General features: G+C 49.3%; 2 protein-coding genes across 5 annotated transcripts in view; one reads left to right on the forward strand and one right to left on the reverse strand.

The window, feature by feature from the left end:
• STRA8 (stimulated by retinoic acid 8) overlaps positions 1-12,670 on the forward strand; it is a 31,202-nt gene extending 18,532 nt beyond the window's left edge. Inside the window, exons 5-9 of the mRNA XM_061165865.1 lie at positions 2,504-2,722; positions 3,519-3,795; positions 7,162-7,235; positions 9,230-9,341; positions 12,551-12,670. Coding sequence (XP_061021848.1) covers positions 2,504-2,722; positions 3,519-3,795; positions 7,162-7,235; positions 9,230-9,341; positions 12,551-12,625 — 757 coding nt within the window. The 3' untranslated portion in view covers positions 12,626-12,670. The remainder of the gene's footprint in view (positions 1-2,503; positions 2,723-3,518; positions 3,796-7,161; positions 7,236-9,229; positions 9,342-12,550) is intronic.
• A 389-nt stretch (positions 12,671-13,059) lies between these two features.
• The window catches only part of LOC133072513 (solute carrier family 23 member 1-like), a 59,176-nt gene continuing 55,156 nt past the window's right edge, over positions 13,060-17,079 (reverse strand). Inside the window, exons 12-15 of one of the 4 annotated variants that reach the window (XM_061165862.1) lie at positions 16,526-16,621; positions 14,934-15,174; positions 13,996-14,089; positions 13,084-13,202 (exon numbers count right to left, since the gene is read on the reverse strand). In XM_061165862.1, the coding sequence (XP_061021845.1) occupies positions 14,011-14,089; positions 14,934-15,174; positions 16,526-16,621 (416 nt within the window). In that variant the 3' untranslated portion in view covers positions 13,084-13,202; positions 13,996-14,010. Of the gene's footprint in view, positions 15,175-16,525; positions 16,622-17,079 lie in introns of all 4 variants that reach the window. The other 3 variants (XM_061165864.1, XM_061165861.1, XM_061165863.1) reach the window with 3 other exon arrangements.

Here is a 17,079-nt window from a genome sequence, read left to right on the forward strand (position 1 = left end):
TTGCGCCCTCGGAGGGTGACCCACGCCCTTCACCGCCTCAGCCCGCACAGCTGCTTCAAGCGCGGCCTGGACTCTGGGACCACGACCGGGCCCACGTCATCTCTGGTGGCCCCAGGGTGTTTCCAGCACGGTGTACGCTCAGACCGGCCTCTGAGGAGGCACCCGAGTACGTGTGTAAACAGTCTTACGCACTCTGAAAAGGGGACTGCACACGGCTTGGGATCAGAAGCTCCCGAGAACCCGTGGAGGCCAAGTGATGTTGTTTCCCTTCATTTTGGACGGGGTTACTGATTTCTTATATTGTCTTCTCTGTGCTTTTCTGTATTTCCAGTTTTTTAAAACAGCAAATGTGTACTATATCCTAAAGGAAATAATCAGGAGAGAAATGATTAAATTAAATTCACATTGTAGATACTGTGAGAATACAGAAAAGTATTAAGAAGGGTGTAATCACCTATAATCATAATCTGCACTGTTTGGTCATGTGGAGGGGAAGAGGCAAATGGTGTGTGTATGCGCGCGCGCGCGTGTGTGTGTGTGTGTGTGTGTGTGTGTGTGTGTGTGTGTATTGAGTATATGTGGCAGGGTATTTGTGGCCATATTTTACAAATCAGACTGGCCCCACCTAGAAATCAGCCTGGGAGATGATCTCAGTGAGGCAGACGTTAGCTATTGACTCCACCCCCTATTTATTATGTAAGCCATGCTTTCCCTCCTGATTTAACATATGAACACTATCACATACTAAAATCTTGTTAATACTTGTATCACCCACATCTGGATGGCTAAATTTCTTTCAGAATCATATTAATTAGGGAAGATTTTTCACTAGAATTATTATAAACCTGCAATAATTAGAAGTGTGGTACCAGTAGAGGACTAGATTAATTGCATTTTATAATTATTATATTTTAAATTAATTAATTAAATTATGAGTAAGCTTAAGTGCCTTTGTTCAGGGTCATTTGTATTTCCCTTCCTGGAAGCTTTTTTTACCTAATTTCTGCCCATTTTCCTGTTCGGTTGGTGGTCTTTTTCTTAGTGGTAGAAGCACTTTACATATCATGAGAAATCAGCTCTCCTTCTAGTATATAGATTACAAACAATCATACCTTGGTTGGTTGTTTTACTATTTCAGCATTTCTGTTTTTTGTCTTGTCCATGCAAAACTGAAGTCTAATCTGTCGATCTACAATGGCATCTGATGTTAGGTGAATAGTCAGAAAGACTTCTTCCACTCTGAAATTAAACAGAAAGAGAGAGAGAGACTGAGACCCCTCCTATGTTATCTTCTGATGCACTTGCCTTTTGACTCAATCTGATGCCTTGGGGATTATTCCTGTCAGTATGAAGAGATTCTAAGTACAAGCCCTGGTTTTCCAAATTGCGTCATATTGTTTCATTCTCTTAAAACTGTCTTTTGAAGAGCAGAATTAAAAACTTTAAAGTCCAGTTTATTCATTGCTTTCTTTTCTAGGTGGAGCTTTTAGTTTAAACCCAAACATTTAACCATGGTTTTGGGTGCTACTGTAAATGCTACTTTTTAAATTTCAATTTCCAGTTATTCATTGCTAGTTTACAGAAATACTATTGGTTTTTGTATATCAACTTTGTATTCTGAAACCTTGCTTCCTTCTTAGTTCTGACCACATATTTTTAGGTTCTTTGGGATTTTCTACATAGATAATCACATTGTCTGCAAACAAAGACAGTTTTATTTCCTCCTCTCCAATCTGTATACCTTTCATTTCTTTGGTTCATCTTTTGGGATGGGCTATAATCTCCAGCATAATTTTGAATAGAAGTGGTAAGAGAGGACATCTTTCTCTTGTTTCTGAGCTTGGCAGATAAACAATCTTTTACTGTTAAGTATGATGTTAGCTATAGGCTTTTTATAGATGCTCTTTATCAGGTTAAAAAAATTCCCTTCTATTCCTAGTTTGCTGAGAGTTTTTTAAAATCATGAATGAATGTTGAATTTTGCCAAATGCTTTTCTGCACATATAGCAATTAATATTTTTCCTTAATCTGTTGACACGGTGAGCTACACTGATTGATTTTCAAAGTTTGAATAAGCCACCTTATATTCCTAGGATAAACCTCACTTGGTGATAATGTATTTATACATATGTAGGGTAGGGTATGTAGGGTAAGAGCACCCTGTTGCCTGCATGCTCGGGCACATCAGTCATGTCCAACTCTTTGCAACCCCACGGACTGTAGCCCACCAGGCTCCACTGTCCATGGGATTTTCCAGGCAAGAATGTTGGAGCGGGTTGCCATTTCCTACTCCAGGGCATCTTCCTGACCCAGGGATCAAACCTGTGTGTCTTGTGTCTCCTGCATTGGCAGGCGGATTCTTTACCTGCCCACTTATTGGGGAAGCCCACTTATGTGTATATATAATATATATAAAATATGCTAAAACTGTATTAAAATGTTCAGCCTTGATGTTCATGAGGGAAATTAGCCTGTAATTGTCTTGTTTCTATTTCCTCCCCAGTCTGGTGTCAAATAAAGTTAACTGGAAAGGCTCGGACACTTGGTGCTCCATCGAGGCAGCTGGGAAGGATGTTGAGGAGGAAGAAGAGGAAGAAGAGGAGGAGGAGGAGGACCAAGAAGAGGAGGAAGAGTATGAGGAGGTGGAGGAGGAAGAGGAGAAAAAAGTGGAGCTCTTAAACTCCTCCGTCACCTTGCTGCCAGATCTCTTGGAATTTGAACGGTGTGAAAGGCCTGGCGCCCGCGGGGAAGGGGACAAGTGCTCCAGCGGGAGCACCCTACAGGCCCTGAGCTACGGGTCCTCCAGATTTCCACACAGGAAGGGCTCGGGGATGGGGTTGGCAGAGGGGCTAAAGAAATAGTCTTGAAACCACATTTGCACAGCACATGCACTGTGTTTCCTTAGACTGACTTTATCTGGGGTGACACTGTGGGGGTCTGTTGGTGTGATTTGAGGGCTAAAGTGCTTCCCCACCCCCGCAGCATTATTGGTCTTGGAGCAAGGGAAGCAGTGAATGGCTAGCCCAGATTCCACCTGCTATTCACTGCTCCTTCGCAAACTCAAGGCTGAACACATCCATGTATGTGGGCTTGGAGGAGTTGGCTCAACAGAAAGAGGCTTACTCCACAGCTTCCAAATTTAAGCGGGCTCCTATCATGTCTGCACATTCCTGGGCTCTAAATTTGAAGCTGTGTTCCCCTGGTGAGAGTCAGCCTGCCCTGCCTCTCATCCTCTCTTCTGTCTGACAGTGAGCTTCGCAGAGGGCGCTGGGAGGACTTAGGAAGGGACCCCAAAACACAAAACTAAGTCGCCGTGGCCCCCAAGCTGGCTCTGCACTGCTAGGGTCAGGGCTGGCGGAGACTAATGAGGCTGAGTCCCTGGTGAACCACAGTGCGGGGCAAGGCCTGTGCTCTTCACCGCTCCCCTCCCCACCACGGGATCCCGAGGAGCCGCCTGGGGTTGGGGGACCTCGGGTCGCTGCGTTCAGGTCTGGGGGTCACTGCCCTTTCGGTTGCAGGTACCTCAACTTTTACAAGCAGACAATGGACTTTCTGATCAGGAACAAGATCATCTCCTCCAAGGAGGTGACGCTCCCCATCGTGTCTGCGGCCATCTCCCATCTGTGGCAGATCCTCTCGGAGGAGATGAAGACCATCCTCTTGCAGGCCTGGGAGCAGACACAGAGCGGCCTCGTGGGGTCCTATCCAGAGCCGGCCTGTGCCGAGGACAGCATGAAGGACAGCGGGGTTGACAGCCAGGGAGCCAGCTGCTCGCTCGTCTCCACCCCTGAGGAGGTGAGCCGACCCACGGGTGGGATGGAGGGTGGATAGGAATGACTCCATCATCTGTGCCTGGAGACGCCCCGGCAAGTTAGCAGGGTTCCCGCAGCCACCTGGAGGTGCTCTCTGGATGCTGGCGCAGTACGTTTCTGATTTTCCTGACATATATGCATAACCACAGAACATTTATTTTTCTCCTGTTACCTTCCTGGCCTTTCCATGGGGATTACAGAAGAGATGGCTTAGAAGGCTGTATCCACTAAGATTCTTTCAGTTTCAAGTACTCTCTGATTAAACCAAGAGGTGATGTACTCTGCCCAACCCGGGAGGACTTTCGCTATGTCTCCAGGCCGTGTGGCCGTAGATTCGGTCCTTCCCTTCTCCCTGCTCTGCCTCCTCTCAAGGCTGGCATCTCACCTTTCCCGCCCTCCCATTTCCCGCACAGGGTAAAACTGGAACGGCGGCCAGTAGCAATCAAGTTATTATTCCTTCTCCTCTACATCAGTTTAGTTCAGTTCGGTCGCTCAGTTGTGTCCGACTCTTTGCGACCCCATGGACTGCAGCACTCCAGGCTTCCCTGTCCATCGTCAATTCAGGACTGATTTCCTTTAAGACTGACTGGTTGGATCTCCTTGCAGTCCAAGGGCCTCTCAAGCGTCTTCTCCAACACCACAGTTCAAAAGCATCAATTCTTCGGCGCTCAGCTTTCTTTATAGTCCAACTCTCACATCCATACATCCTCTACGTCAGGCAAGGGAAAAGACTGCCTCTGGCTCTTTCTTAAGCATCAAGGAAGAACATCCCCAGAAATTTCCATCATGCCTCTCCTTCCCTCTCATTGGTCAGAATTTGCTAGATTGCCAGGTAATTGAGCCAATGAAAAACCGAGATAGAATTCCGTTTGGACCAATCAGGGCCAAGACCTGAGAGCGGGGGGGGTTAGTTCCCTCCCACCCCACAGAGCGTTGGGGAATAGAGAGGAGGTACCCGTGCCTTTACTGTAAATGCTCGAAGTTGAAGCTGTTAACGCCGGCCATGGTCAGCCAAGCAGAGTGCTGGTGCGCGTTAGCGGTCGCTGAGCACTGAGATCAAGGTGGGCTCCTCCGCTGGTCTTCCAGAATTAGGACAGCCGCGGAAGGCTGCTGCTCCCACTTGGGGCCGCATCTCTCCTCCCTGCTCTAGCGGAGCGGGCAGTTCTTTGCTTCTCTGCTCCTAATCTAGTGCTTTGCAAGACATTCAGCTTGCATGGCGCCACCCCCCTGCTTTGCCCTGACTTTTCAAACGTTCCTCAGCAGGTGGTTTCTTTGAGGAGAGGTCCGGTGCCTCTCTGGGGAGTCTTGGAGCTAGAGAACCTCCAGGCGCCTCTGACAGTGGGGGAACAGCCCTTGTTGTTGCGCAGGCGTATCCGACTCTTTGTGACCCCATGCGCTGCACACGCCAGACTTCCCTGCTCTTCACTATCTCCTGGAGTTTGATCAAACTCATGTCCGTTAAGTCGGTGATGCTGTCCAATCGTCTCATCCTTTGTCGTCCCCTTCTCCTCCTGCCTTCTATCCTTCCCTAGCAGCAGGGTCTTTTCCAATGAGTTGGCGCTTCACACCCCAGTGACCAAAGCATTGGAGCTTCAACTTCATCATCCTTCCAATGAATATTCAGGGTTGATTTCCTTTAAGACTGGTTTAATCTCCTAGGTGTCCAAAGGACTCTCAAGAGCCTTCTCCAGCACCACAGATAGAAAGCATCAATTCTTCAGTATTAAGTCTTTTTTATTGTCCAGCTTTCACATCCCTACATGACTACGGGGAAAAACATAGCTTTGACTTTGACTTTTTTTTGGACCTTTGTTGGCAAAGTAATGTCTCTGCTGTCTAGGTTTGTCAGGTTTTCTTCAAAGGATCAAGTGTCTTTTAATTTCATGGCTGCAGTCACCCTCTGCAGTGATTTTGGAGCCCCCCCAAATAAAGTCTCTCACTGTTTCCATTGTTTCCCCAGCTATTTGCCATGAAGTGATGGGACCGGATGCCTTGATCTTCATTTTTTGAATGTTGAGTTTTAAGCCAGCTTTTTCACTCTCCTGTTTCACCTTCATCAAGAGGCTCTTTAATTCCTCTTTCCTTTCTGCCATAAGGGTGGTGTCATCTGCATATCTGAGGTTATTGATATTTCTCCCAGCAATCTTGATTCCAGCTTGTGCTTCATCCAGCCCAGCATTTCATATGATGTACTCTGCATATAAGTTAAATAAGCAGGGTGACAGTATGCAGTGTTGATATACTCCTTTCCCAATTTGGAACCAGTCTGTTGTTCCATGTCCGGTTCTGACTGTTGCTTCTTGACTTGCATACATGTTTCTCAGGAAGCAGGTAAAGATGATCTAGAGGTTCCCCATCTCTAAGAATTTTCCACAGTTTGTTGTGATCTACACAGTCAAAGGCTTTAGCCTTTGAAGTAGTCAATGAAGCAGATGTTTTTCTGGCATTCTCTAGCTTTTTCTGTGATCCAGTGGACAGCCCTGGATACCACGTTCCCTGGGAGGCCTCCCAGACTCCAGGGCCAGGCATGGGAAACTACTGTCACCTTGTCCTTCCAGCTTACAGACAAGTCCAGTGTGGGGGAGGACCTATCCAAGATGCCTAGTTCCTGCTTTAAGGATTGCATCCTTTATCACAGATTATTTTTGTGTTTTCAAATCTCTGCCCTTTGGTCACTTGTTTATGGTTAACCCTCCATGATCTCCCCATGGTTCTCACGTGGAATTTAGTTAAAAGATAGGTGCTTGGCTACTACTCTAGACCCACTGAATCCGAGTCTTCAAGGGGATGGCTCAGAATCCATGTTTTTAACAAGCACCCCAGGTGACTGGTGTGACTGCAAGGGACTCCCAAGGTGGAGTGGGGGTGGGGCAGGGACATGGGTTGACTATGGCACATCCACCCTGGGAGTGGGCTCTCTGCAACCTAACCGTAGAGACCCCTTAACCTCTGTTCCCCTGGCATGAAACTACTAGATTGTGGATCCTGGGCTCAGTCTGTCCCTCAGGCGGTGTAGATGAGCCCTTTCCCATGTAAACAGAGGCTCACCTCTGGCTGTTGCCTCTCCCACCTAAGCTCCCACCCTCTTTAAAAAGAGGAGACCATGGTCCCCAGTGCTTCCCCATTTCTCAGCCACTCTCTGGGGTTGGCAGTGTGTTCTGGGTGGGCAAGAACTTAATATTCATCCCCTGTAAAGGTCACCAAGCAGAGACCCTGGGTTTGGGCCTCATCTTTAACATGCATCCCTTTGGGGGCAAGGGGTAGGGAGCCTTTCTATCCCTTGGCAGCCCAGAGCAAACATCAGAGTGTGGCGGATTTCTAACACGTGAAGTTTTATGGTTTCTTTCAGATCCTTTTTGAAGATGCCTTTGATGTGGCAAGTTTCCTGGACAAAAGTGAAGCTCCGGGCACATCTAGCCCCAGGTGAGGAGGGGTATGAGACTCTGTGTGTGTGTGTTTGTGTGTGTGTGTGTGTGTGTGTGTGTCCCTGCTGGGGTGTTTAGGACCCTCTCCCTTGCAGCCTCTCAGAGGGGAGCATAGTTCAGTGGAAGTTCTTGGAAATCCACTTTTTCCTGTGATTCAGAAGAGGCTGGTCCTAGGATTGTGTCATTGCCCTGGGGAGAATCTTCTCTGGGGCTTCTTCAATATAGACAGTTCTTCCGTTGTGGTCCAGGGCTGAGATACATCAACCAGAGTTGTCAACTCTAGGTGGTTTGCACTGTCTCCTGGGGTGAGGTGGCCGTGGGTGGGTCACAGCAGTCAGTCTGGTTTGAGAGGTGGACAGGGAGCTCTGGGGCCAACGTGGAGCTCTGGGGCCAACGTGGAGCTCTGGGGCCAACGTGGGAGCCTGGGCTAACGTGGCAACAGGCCCCGTGCCTGAGCCTGGCGGGGAGGGACAGGGTCTCTGAGCTGCACAAGGGGAGGACTGTTTTCACGGTGCTGATGGGAAGGATGTAGAAGGAGGGGATGACCCCCTGAAGTCAGAAGAGCATCTGGGGAGATTTTAAAACAAGAAGCAGCTTGGTTTTTTTAAACACACACACACATAAAAAACAGTTTTGTTCCCTCAGAAAGAGAGAGTTTAGGACTAAAATTTCCTTGCTACTTTGAAAAGCTGCGGTCTTACAGCCCCCTCAGATACCTAGTTACAAAGGAGCAAGAAGGGATTTCCTTGGTCGTCCAGTGGTTAAGACTCCACACTCTCAAAGCAGGGGGCTGGGGATGGATCCCTGGTCAGGGGACTAGATCCTGTGTGCTGCTAGTAAGACCTACACAGCCAAATACATTTTTTTTTTTTTAAAAGAAGCAAGAACATGTAGTCTTTCTGCCTTGTGAGTGAGGTGACATTCTTGTTCTCATGATCCCAAAGAACATCTCCATTCTTTCTAAGGCCTGTGGCTCCAGCCTGGAGCCCTGGCAGCCTGCAGGCAAATCAGATGGCAGTATTTGCAACTCAGCTGCCACCCCCTCCCCCTCCCCCACCCCCAGCCCAGCCAGACTTGCCCGAAATCTCAAAGCGATTTTCCATGGTGACTCTTCCCGGCAGTACAGAGTTTGATTTTGCTGAAACCGGCTGGAGACAGACATTGCTATTTCTTTGTTGGGCTTGGGCTATGAACACAATTTGGTTGAAAAGTGGCCAAAGTGTACTTGACAAATAATTTTGTTAACTCCTCACCCTGCTGGTGGAACAGAAAACAACCAATTAGGGGGTAAAAAAAAAGTGAATTGAGGTCAAAGCACCACCAGCTGTCCAGGCCTGATTCACGGTCCCGTTGGTGGGCTTCTCCCCTTGTCCCAGGAAACAGCAGGAAAAAAATCTTCAGGGCAGCCTTCCGTCTGTGCCAGGGCTGGCGTTTCATGTTAGACCTCCTGAGCAGAGGCATGTCAAGGGACTGAACTTGATCATGCCCTGGGCTTCCTGAGCCTGGGCAGCCACGGGAAGGAGCAGAGCCTGACTTTGGGCAGAGAGGAGATCTTGCTCCTTGTTCCCCAGGCCACAGCTCAGAACACTGAACGAGGACCCATGGGCCAGCCTCCCTGTAGTCTTGCTTCCCCAGCAGCTTCCAGACATGATGCTGGAACCAGGGTGGTGTAAACCTTCCACAGAAGGCGCTGGGCCACCGGAGGGTTCAGCTGCGTGCTTCAGAGTGTTTGATTCTCATTGTAATCCAGATATTTTTAGAGGTGGAGATTGAGGGGAGGATGAAAAGGGGCAACAGAGGATGAGATGGTTGGATGGCATCACCGAACGAATGGACATGCATTTGAGCAAACTCCGTGAGATGGTGAATGACAGGGAAGCCTGGCACCATGGGATCACAAAGAGTCACATACGATTTAGTGACTGAACAGCAACGACAAAGCGGAGGTAAACAGGATTCTAAATGCTGTTTCTTCCTCCTTTCTGCCGTTAGTTCCAAGTTGGCCGTCTGCAACCCAAAAAATCCTGAGGAGATGTTTCAGCTCTACGTGCAGATCATCGATTTTTTCAAAGGCCTTTGCTGTGTTAACACTCAGGTCAAGCAGGTAGGATGGAGCAGGGTGCAGTCAGGCCTTGGCTCGCCTCCCGTCAGATGGTGGGCTCTGGAGGGGCGCACTGGCTGCAGCTCCCCCAGTTCACACCACGGGGGACGTTCTTCCACGGATAGGTGACTTCAATCTAATGCATCTTGTGGAAGGAGCATGTCCAGGGAAACAGGGAAGAGGCAGAGGGATGCTCTTCAGGGCACATCCGAGCCTGGGAACCTTGAGGCAGGGACCAGACGTCAGAGGCCTGGCCCTTGGCAGGCATTCCTACATGTGTGATTCCTTGATGCCTTTCTGAGAGGCTGAACTAGTTCATCATTTTCTGAGACCCTGGGGTAATATTTGCTGTCAGCTTTTGAAGGATATTAATTTCTGCTTTTTGCAGCCCACAGTGACATGCATTGTGGGGGTCTTGGTTAGAAGGTGCATTCCTGGAAGTTTCCATGGAGGGAGGGGGTTATTCATGAGCTGCCAAGGAGACAGCCCCTTTCAGATTCAGAGCCATGGATTTTCCCACTGATTTAGCAAAAATATAGCTGTTTATTTTAAAAGGCACATGATAGTGATGAAAATGGCCAAAAATAATCAGGGCAGCCTTTCAGTGTGGCCCTTTTCCTGCTTACCCTTCACTTCCCTCTGCTGAGACCACTTGGAGCCAAGGCCCTTCCCTGCGGTTTGCTCTCTGCACCGCCCCCACCAACCCTTGGCCACCAGCCCTGACCACTGAGTCCCTTTCTCTGGACACAGTGAAGTCAGGTCACTTTACCAAGGCTTTGAGAGTGGATGGATGGGACAGTCTTTGTTTTCCCCACTTCGTTACTCTACACATTGCAGGAAAGAAAGAACTGGCAGGACTGGAGCCCATGTAAAGCAGAGGCACTCAGACTTGACTCACCTTGGGAGCTCCCTGGAATGCAGATTCCTGACGTTCCCACACCCAAGATTTCCATTCAGTGTTGTGAGATGTGGCCCCAGGAATCTGTGTCTTGAACAAGCTGCCCAAGAGTGTCCTCATGCAGGAGGCCTCAGGCCTTGGTACAGGGTGTGTAAAGAGGGCAGCTGCATTCTCTTCCCTGTTCATCCCGCACTGTTGGCTTCAGGGAGGTGGTTGGATGAAACTTAATTAGTACCTGTATTGGTTTCCTAGGACTGATGTAACAAATTACCACAAACTCAGGGGCTTAAAACAACAAAAATTTATTTTCCCAGAAGGCCCAGTTTCGGTGTTGACAGGCCATGCTCCCTCTGAAACCTCTAGGGGAGAATTCTTCCTGCCTTTTCCTAGCTCCCGGTAGGCTCCCAGCAATGCCAGAGATCCCTGGACTTGTAGCTGCATCACTGCCTCCATCTTCTGTGCGTCTCTCTGTCCCTCTCATCTTGTAAGGACACCTATCATTTGGATCGAGGGCATACCCCAAATCCAGGATGACTTCCGCTTACAGCCTTAGTTAATCACACCTGCATAGACTCTAGTTCCAAATAGGTTCCAGGTGGACATGAACTGGGGGGAATGCTACTCAACACACTTCAGCACCCAGTCCCAGCAGACACCTCTTGCAGCTTAGCAATTTCACAGATCTGCAGCTGAAGAGTCCCTCATCACCATTTTCAGGGGCCTAGAGATGGTTGGATGGCATCACTGACTCAGTGGACATGAGTTTGGGTGAACTCTGGGAGTTGGTGATGGACAGGGAGGCCTAGCACGCTGCGGTTCATGGGGTCGCAAAGAATCGGACACAACTGAGTGACTCAACTGACTGACTGAAGGAAGTAGGACACTCGGAATGACATTCAGGCACACTGTGACAGACTCCAGTGTGTGGCTCCCTCCCCAGATGTTTGGCCTCTGGGCATCCTCCACGTTCCAGCTCCCCTTTTTCTCAACCTTTGCCACCATCCTCACCCTAAACAAGGGGTCGGGGTGATTTTCCTTTGACCAGTTCTTCCCCCTCTTGGATATCCTGGCTCTGATGTGCCCCACCCCTATCAGGAGGGCACAACAGGTGAGGACAATTCTCTCTGGAGCTGAAGAGGCTTCATTCTCAGAATCACCCCCAATCTGGTCCCACATCCATGAGATGGTTGGCTGGATTAGGGGTGCTTCCCAAGGCCCAAGGGAATCAACCCCTAACGAGCAGGGCTAACAAATTACAGGGGTGATTTTCTGCTGGAGTGGGGATACTCAGGAAGAACACAAACCCAGGAATGTACTTTTAGGGGAAGAGTTAATGAGGAATCAGGGAGGTTAGCTGGTGTCATCATTAAGGGAATGAGAAACGCTTGCTAAATTAACATAATGCTGTTTCTTTTCAAAATGATCTCCAAATAGCTAACCCATGAACATGGTTTAAAGTTTAAATGTTACCAAAAGATATACAAAGAAAACGTAGTCTCTTGCCTACCAGTGTCCCTTGTTCCTATTGTATTCCCTTCCCCAAAGGCAGTTATCATGACCAATTTCTTATACAGTCATCCAAAAATATTCTGCAGATATTTATATAATCTATCAAATACAAATGGTATTCCCAGGTGGCACTAGTGGTAAAGAATCTACCTGCAATGCAGGAGACCCAGGTTTGATCCCTGGGTTGGGAAGATCCCCTGGAGAAGGAAATGGCAACCCACTCCAATATTCTTGCCTGGAAAATGCCATGGACAGAGAAGTCTAGCAGGCTAGAGTCCATGGGGTGGCAAAGAGTCAGACACAACTGAGCACACAGACACCAAACACAAATGGCAGCCCACCATAAACACTGCTCTGGACCTTGCTCTTTTAAAATAGAGTATCCCACAAAGAAGGACCCCTTTCCTTTTATTGGAAGCAGCTGCATGGTATTCCACAGGTGGGTGCATCGTGGTATAATTCATCATCCTCTGTTGAGGGCATTTGGATAAAGCTTTAAGATTCCCCCTGTCTCTCTCATGGGATCTTAGAAATCCCCAGGAGAGGAGAGAAGCCAGTTCTACTGTATCCAGGAGAAGCCCTTCTGGAGACTGTAGAGTACGGAGTCCAGTGAAATGGAAATGGACTCCCTGCCCCTCATTGCTCTTAACTTCCTGGCTGGAAGCTGGAGGAGAAGATACTGCTGAAGAGATGTGGGGGAGAAGCAGAGGGAGGAGGCATGCCTGAGATGTTGGGGCCATCTCCCCTACCTGAGGCCTGGAGCCCTCAAATAAAACTTGAATCCTCCTCTACCTGTGTTTTGCAGGAACCAGACCTTCCTGTCGATGACGAGATGATAATGTTGAGGTGCACGGAGACGTTTGACGATGAAGATCTGTGATGCAGGAGGGCTGGAAGCAGGAGGGGATGGAGGGAGCTGGTGGTCTCTGGTTTTGAGTTCTGGCAGCCCAAGTTGCCCTTGACTTGGCGTTTTGGAGTGGGCTGTCCTGAAAGCATTCTGATGGTTGTAGTTTCTGATTGTTATAAAGTATTCAAGAATAGTGTACGTGTGTCGGTCTTTCGGAGTTGTTTTGAATGAGGTGCTGGCCCGCTGCAGGGCACACACCTGCTCCCGCTGTGCTCCTCTTCAGGGGAGCACCCGAGACCAGGCCAGCCAGGAGTCTTTCAAGAACAGGACAGCCAGGATCTGTCCCATGACATTGGGTACTTGCAGCACACTCAGGGCATTGTGTTGATGGGTTCTAGAGAGCTCTGGCATCCACCCCACATCCTGCAAGCTCTAAGAGCCCAGGATCAGTGCTGACCTCAATCTTGTGCTCCAGGACACCAAGGCAGAATCACCTATATCTGCTTCTTCTGACAATAAAGACTCCTGAATGGAGTCCACACCAGGTCCCACAGTGCTCGGAATGCTTTTTGGTGATGCTGCTGGGCAGAGTGCATCAGGGCACCTGAGCCTGTGTATGGGGGGTGATGGTGGTTATTATTACATGTCAGCTTGGCAAGGCCGTGGTACCCAGGTACTTGGTCAAACATTTTTCTAGATATTTATATGAAGGTTTTGTTTTTTTTTTAAGAAGAGATTAACATTTAAATTAGCAGACTTTGAGTAAAGCAGATTACCCTCCATAGTGTGGGTGGGCCTCATCAAATAAGTTGAAGGACCAAACAGACCACGCTTGCGACCCCATGGCTCTGAATTCTCCAGGCCAGAATACTGGAATGGGTTGCCTTTCCCTTGGATCATCCCAACCCAGGGATGAAACCCAGGTCTCCCACATTGCAGGCAGATTCTTTACCAGCTAAGCCACAAGGGAAGCCCAAGAATACTAGAGTGGGTAGTCTATCCCTTCTCCAGGGGATCTTCCCAGCCCAGGAATTGAACCAGGCTCCCCTGCATTGCAGGCAGATTCTTTACCAACTGAGGTATCAGAGAAGCCCTAACCTCCCTCAGGAAGAGGGAATTCTTCAGGGACTGCCTTCAGATTCCAGCTGCAACTCATCCCAGCCTGATGGCCTGCCCTGCAGACTTCAGACTTGCCAGCCTCCACAATCACCTGAGCCCAATCCTGAAATCAATCTCTCCATCTGCCTTGCCCGTGTGTGTGTGTGTGTACACATATATATGTCTCTCTGTAGACATGTATGTATATATGTGTATATATATGTATGTACACACACACCCTGTTGGCTCCGTTTTGCTAGAGAATCCTGACTAATCCATTGAGGATGCAGAGAGAACAGGCTCACCTGGCTCTGTAAAGTTTATAAATCACGACAACAGTGGCTCCACTCCACTGACGGCCTTTCAGAGGCTTTGGCTGTTTCATGTCCCCGTGAGAACCTGAAGTGCAGGTTAAGTCTTAGGGTCCAAACCTGGTGCCATCTGACTCCACACCCCCCAGTGCTCCCGGCCTCACCATACCATCCTGTGATGCACAATCTGACTCCAAGGACTAGCACTGGGGATATGCAGGGACTGTAGCTTTGCAGACCCTTCAGTGTTTACAGGGGCTTCCCAGGTGGCACTTGTGGTAAAGAACCTGCCTGCCAACGCAGGAGAGGTAAGAGAGGCGGGTTCCATCCCTGGGTTGCAAAGATCCCCTGGAGGAGGAAATGGCAACCCACTCCAGTATTCTTGCCTGGAGAGTCCCATGGACAGAGGAGCCTGGTGGTCTAATGTCCAAAGGCTTGCAGAGTCGGCCACGACTGAAGTGACTTAGCACAAGGGCAGCATTTACCAATGGCAGGGGCCTGGAGGGGAGGGGCCTGACTGGGAGGAACCTGGATGGGAGGGGTCAGCAGGCCTCATACTTCTTTGCAGAGGAAGAGAAATGTTACTGTCACCTTTCAGCTAACAGCTCCATCTCTGTCCCCTGCCCCACCCAAAGCCTCTGCCTCCCAACGCATCAAAATACTGCCTAGAGGCTTTCTGTGTGGACACCGGGCTGCACTGGTTTAGACTGGAGACGGGAGGGCTGGAGCACTGGGTAAGGATGTAGCTTGAGGCCAGACCTCGCTGACTCACTGACGGGGTCACAGCACGCTTGCCCTGGCCTTAATCTAACACTTGTCTAACTCTGCCACCAAGTGTGGGGTGCAGAGGTTCTCAGGACGACAGGGTACCTCCCATGCATGGGTGGGCAGAGGAGCACACGGTGGGGACGGTGCATTCGGGGCCCTCTCACATGCGGGTGTCCACAGCGCTCTCCGGCCGCTCTCCTGAGGTGTCCCGGGGGCAGAGCGAGAGCCGGCTCACTCCCACCTCACCTTCCCCGGGCCAGAAGGGGAGGTACCGGGTGCAGGAGGACACGCAGAACCTGGTGCCAATCCCCCAGGGGAGGCCGTAGACCTCCAAGGCCTTTGTAGTCTCCTCAGACTCCTCCTGGACTTGATTCCATGCCAGGAGGCCTCTCTCCTCCAGACTTCCTAATAGGAGACAGCAGCGGGGTCAGGACTGGGCCCCAAGGGAGCTGGCGGACCTGGGCGGGAGGAGCCTCTGGAGAGGCCAGTTCGCAGTGCCCTGGTCCTGCCGGCAACTCCTCCTTCTCCTCCTCCCAGCCCACCCCAAGAATCAGCTCAGCTCAACTCTGTCCCACTCAACTCAATGGATGTGAGAGCTGGACCATAAAGAAGGCTTGAGAGCCAAAGAATTGATGCTTTTGAGCTACGGTGCTGGAGAAGACTCTTGAGAGTCCCTTGGACTGCAAGGAGATCAAACCAGTCAATCCTAAAGGAAATCAACCCTGAATATTCATCAGAAGGACTGAAGCTGAAGCTAAAGCTCCAATACTTTGACCATCTGATGTGAAGAGCTGACTCACTGGAAAAGACTCTGATGCTGGGAAAGATTGAAGGCAGGAGGAGAAGGGGATGAGAGAAGACGAGATGGTTGGATGGCATCACTGACTCGATGGATATGAGTTTGAGCAAGCTCCGGGAGATGGTGATGGACAAGGAAGCCTGGCGTGCTTCAGTCCATGTGGTCACAAAGAGTCAGACACGACTGCCTGACTGAACAACAACTCAGCTCATCACCAGGCATTTTCTGAGTTCTGGGGTGTGACCTTCTGTGAACCACTGTTCTTTCCTCATCTTCTGGGGCGGACCTTTCTATGTTTCACTTTCTGGAATGCAGATGTGTCTTACATTTGGTGGAAAGAAGAAACGTGGAAAACAGCATATCATGAACCAGGAGTTATTACAGAGGTCCTTTCAAGAAACTGTAGGAGGACCAAGAAGGGAGCACGGAGAGCCACCAGTGAGGACAACTCTGCACCCTTCCCCTGACACATCCTCAGCACTGATGGGTTTGATGTGCTCCTCACCACACTCAGGGCCCTGTATGGTAATGGTCTGTGGTTGTGCCTCCCTTTCCGACAAGCCTGTGAGGCTCCAGAAGGCAGGGCGTGTCCTGCTGCTCTCTGCACGCTCAGTATGGAGCACCCGGAACACAGCACACCAGCTATGGCTTGTGTTGGAACATGAATATACACATGTGTTCTCTCCCTCCCCAACTAGACTGCAGGCTCTAACAGAGCTGGGGCTGTGCCTTTTGAGCTTTGCTTCTAGTATATTTCCCACCTTAGGGTCCTTTTATGGGCTGAATTGTGCTCACCCACCCACCCCCCAAATCATATGTTGAAGCCCTAACTCCCTTCCTCATATTCCTCAGAATGTGACTATATTTGTAGACAGGGACTTTAAATCACCCCACCCAGACCCTGGACCCACTCAGGGTTCCTGAACTGCCAGTTTTCAGAGCAAAGATGAGTCCTACCAGGGATGGTGTTGTCCAACAGAAATCCCAGAAATCCACCAACAAACATGCCCGTGGTCAGCAGCACCTGGATGACTTGGTCCAGCTGGAGAATCCCTAGAGTGAAGACAAAAGTGACAGGAATTAAAAAGTGGGCTGGGGATCTTAACAGAGATTTTCCCAAAGAAGATGTCCAGTTGACCGACGGGTACATGAAAGGTGTTCAACATCACAGATATCAGGGAAATGCAAATCAGAACCACAGTGACATACCATCTCACACATGTGAGGATGGCTTTTACCAAAAAGAACTGAGAAGTGCTGGCAAGGATGTGGAAAAATAGAAACGCTTACGCATCATTGATGGGACTATAAATTAGTGCAGCCATATGGAAAAAAGCATGGATGTTCCTTAAAATTTTTTAAATAGAACTACCATATGACCCAGCAATTCCACTTCTGGGTATTTATTCAAAGAAAATGAAAACACCAACTCAAAAAAAAAGATGCACAGCCACATTCACAGTAGCATTATTTACAACAGCCAAAATATGGAAACAACCTGAGTGTTCATC

Source organism: Dama dama, chromosome 18 (genome assembly GCF_033118175.1).
Source record: "Dama dama isolate Ldn47 chromosome 18, ASM3311817v1, whole genome shotgun sequence".
In the NCBI taxonomy this organism is placed as follows: domain Eukaryota; kingdom Metazoa; phylum Chordata; class Mammalia; order Artiodactyla; family Cervidae; genus Dama; species Dama dama.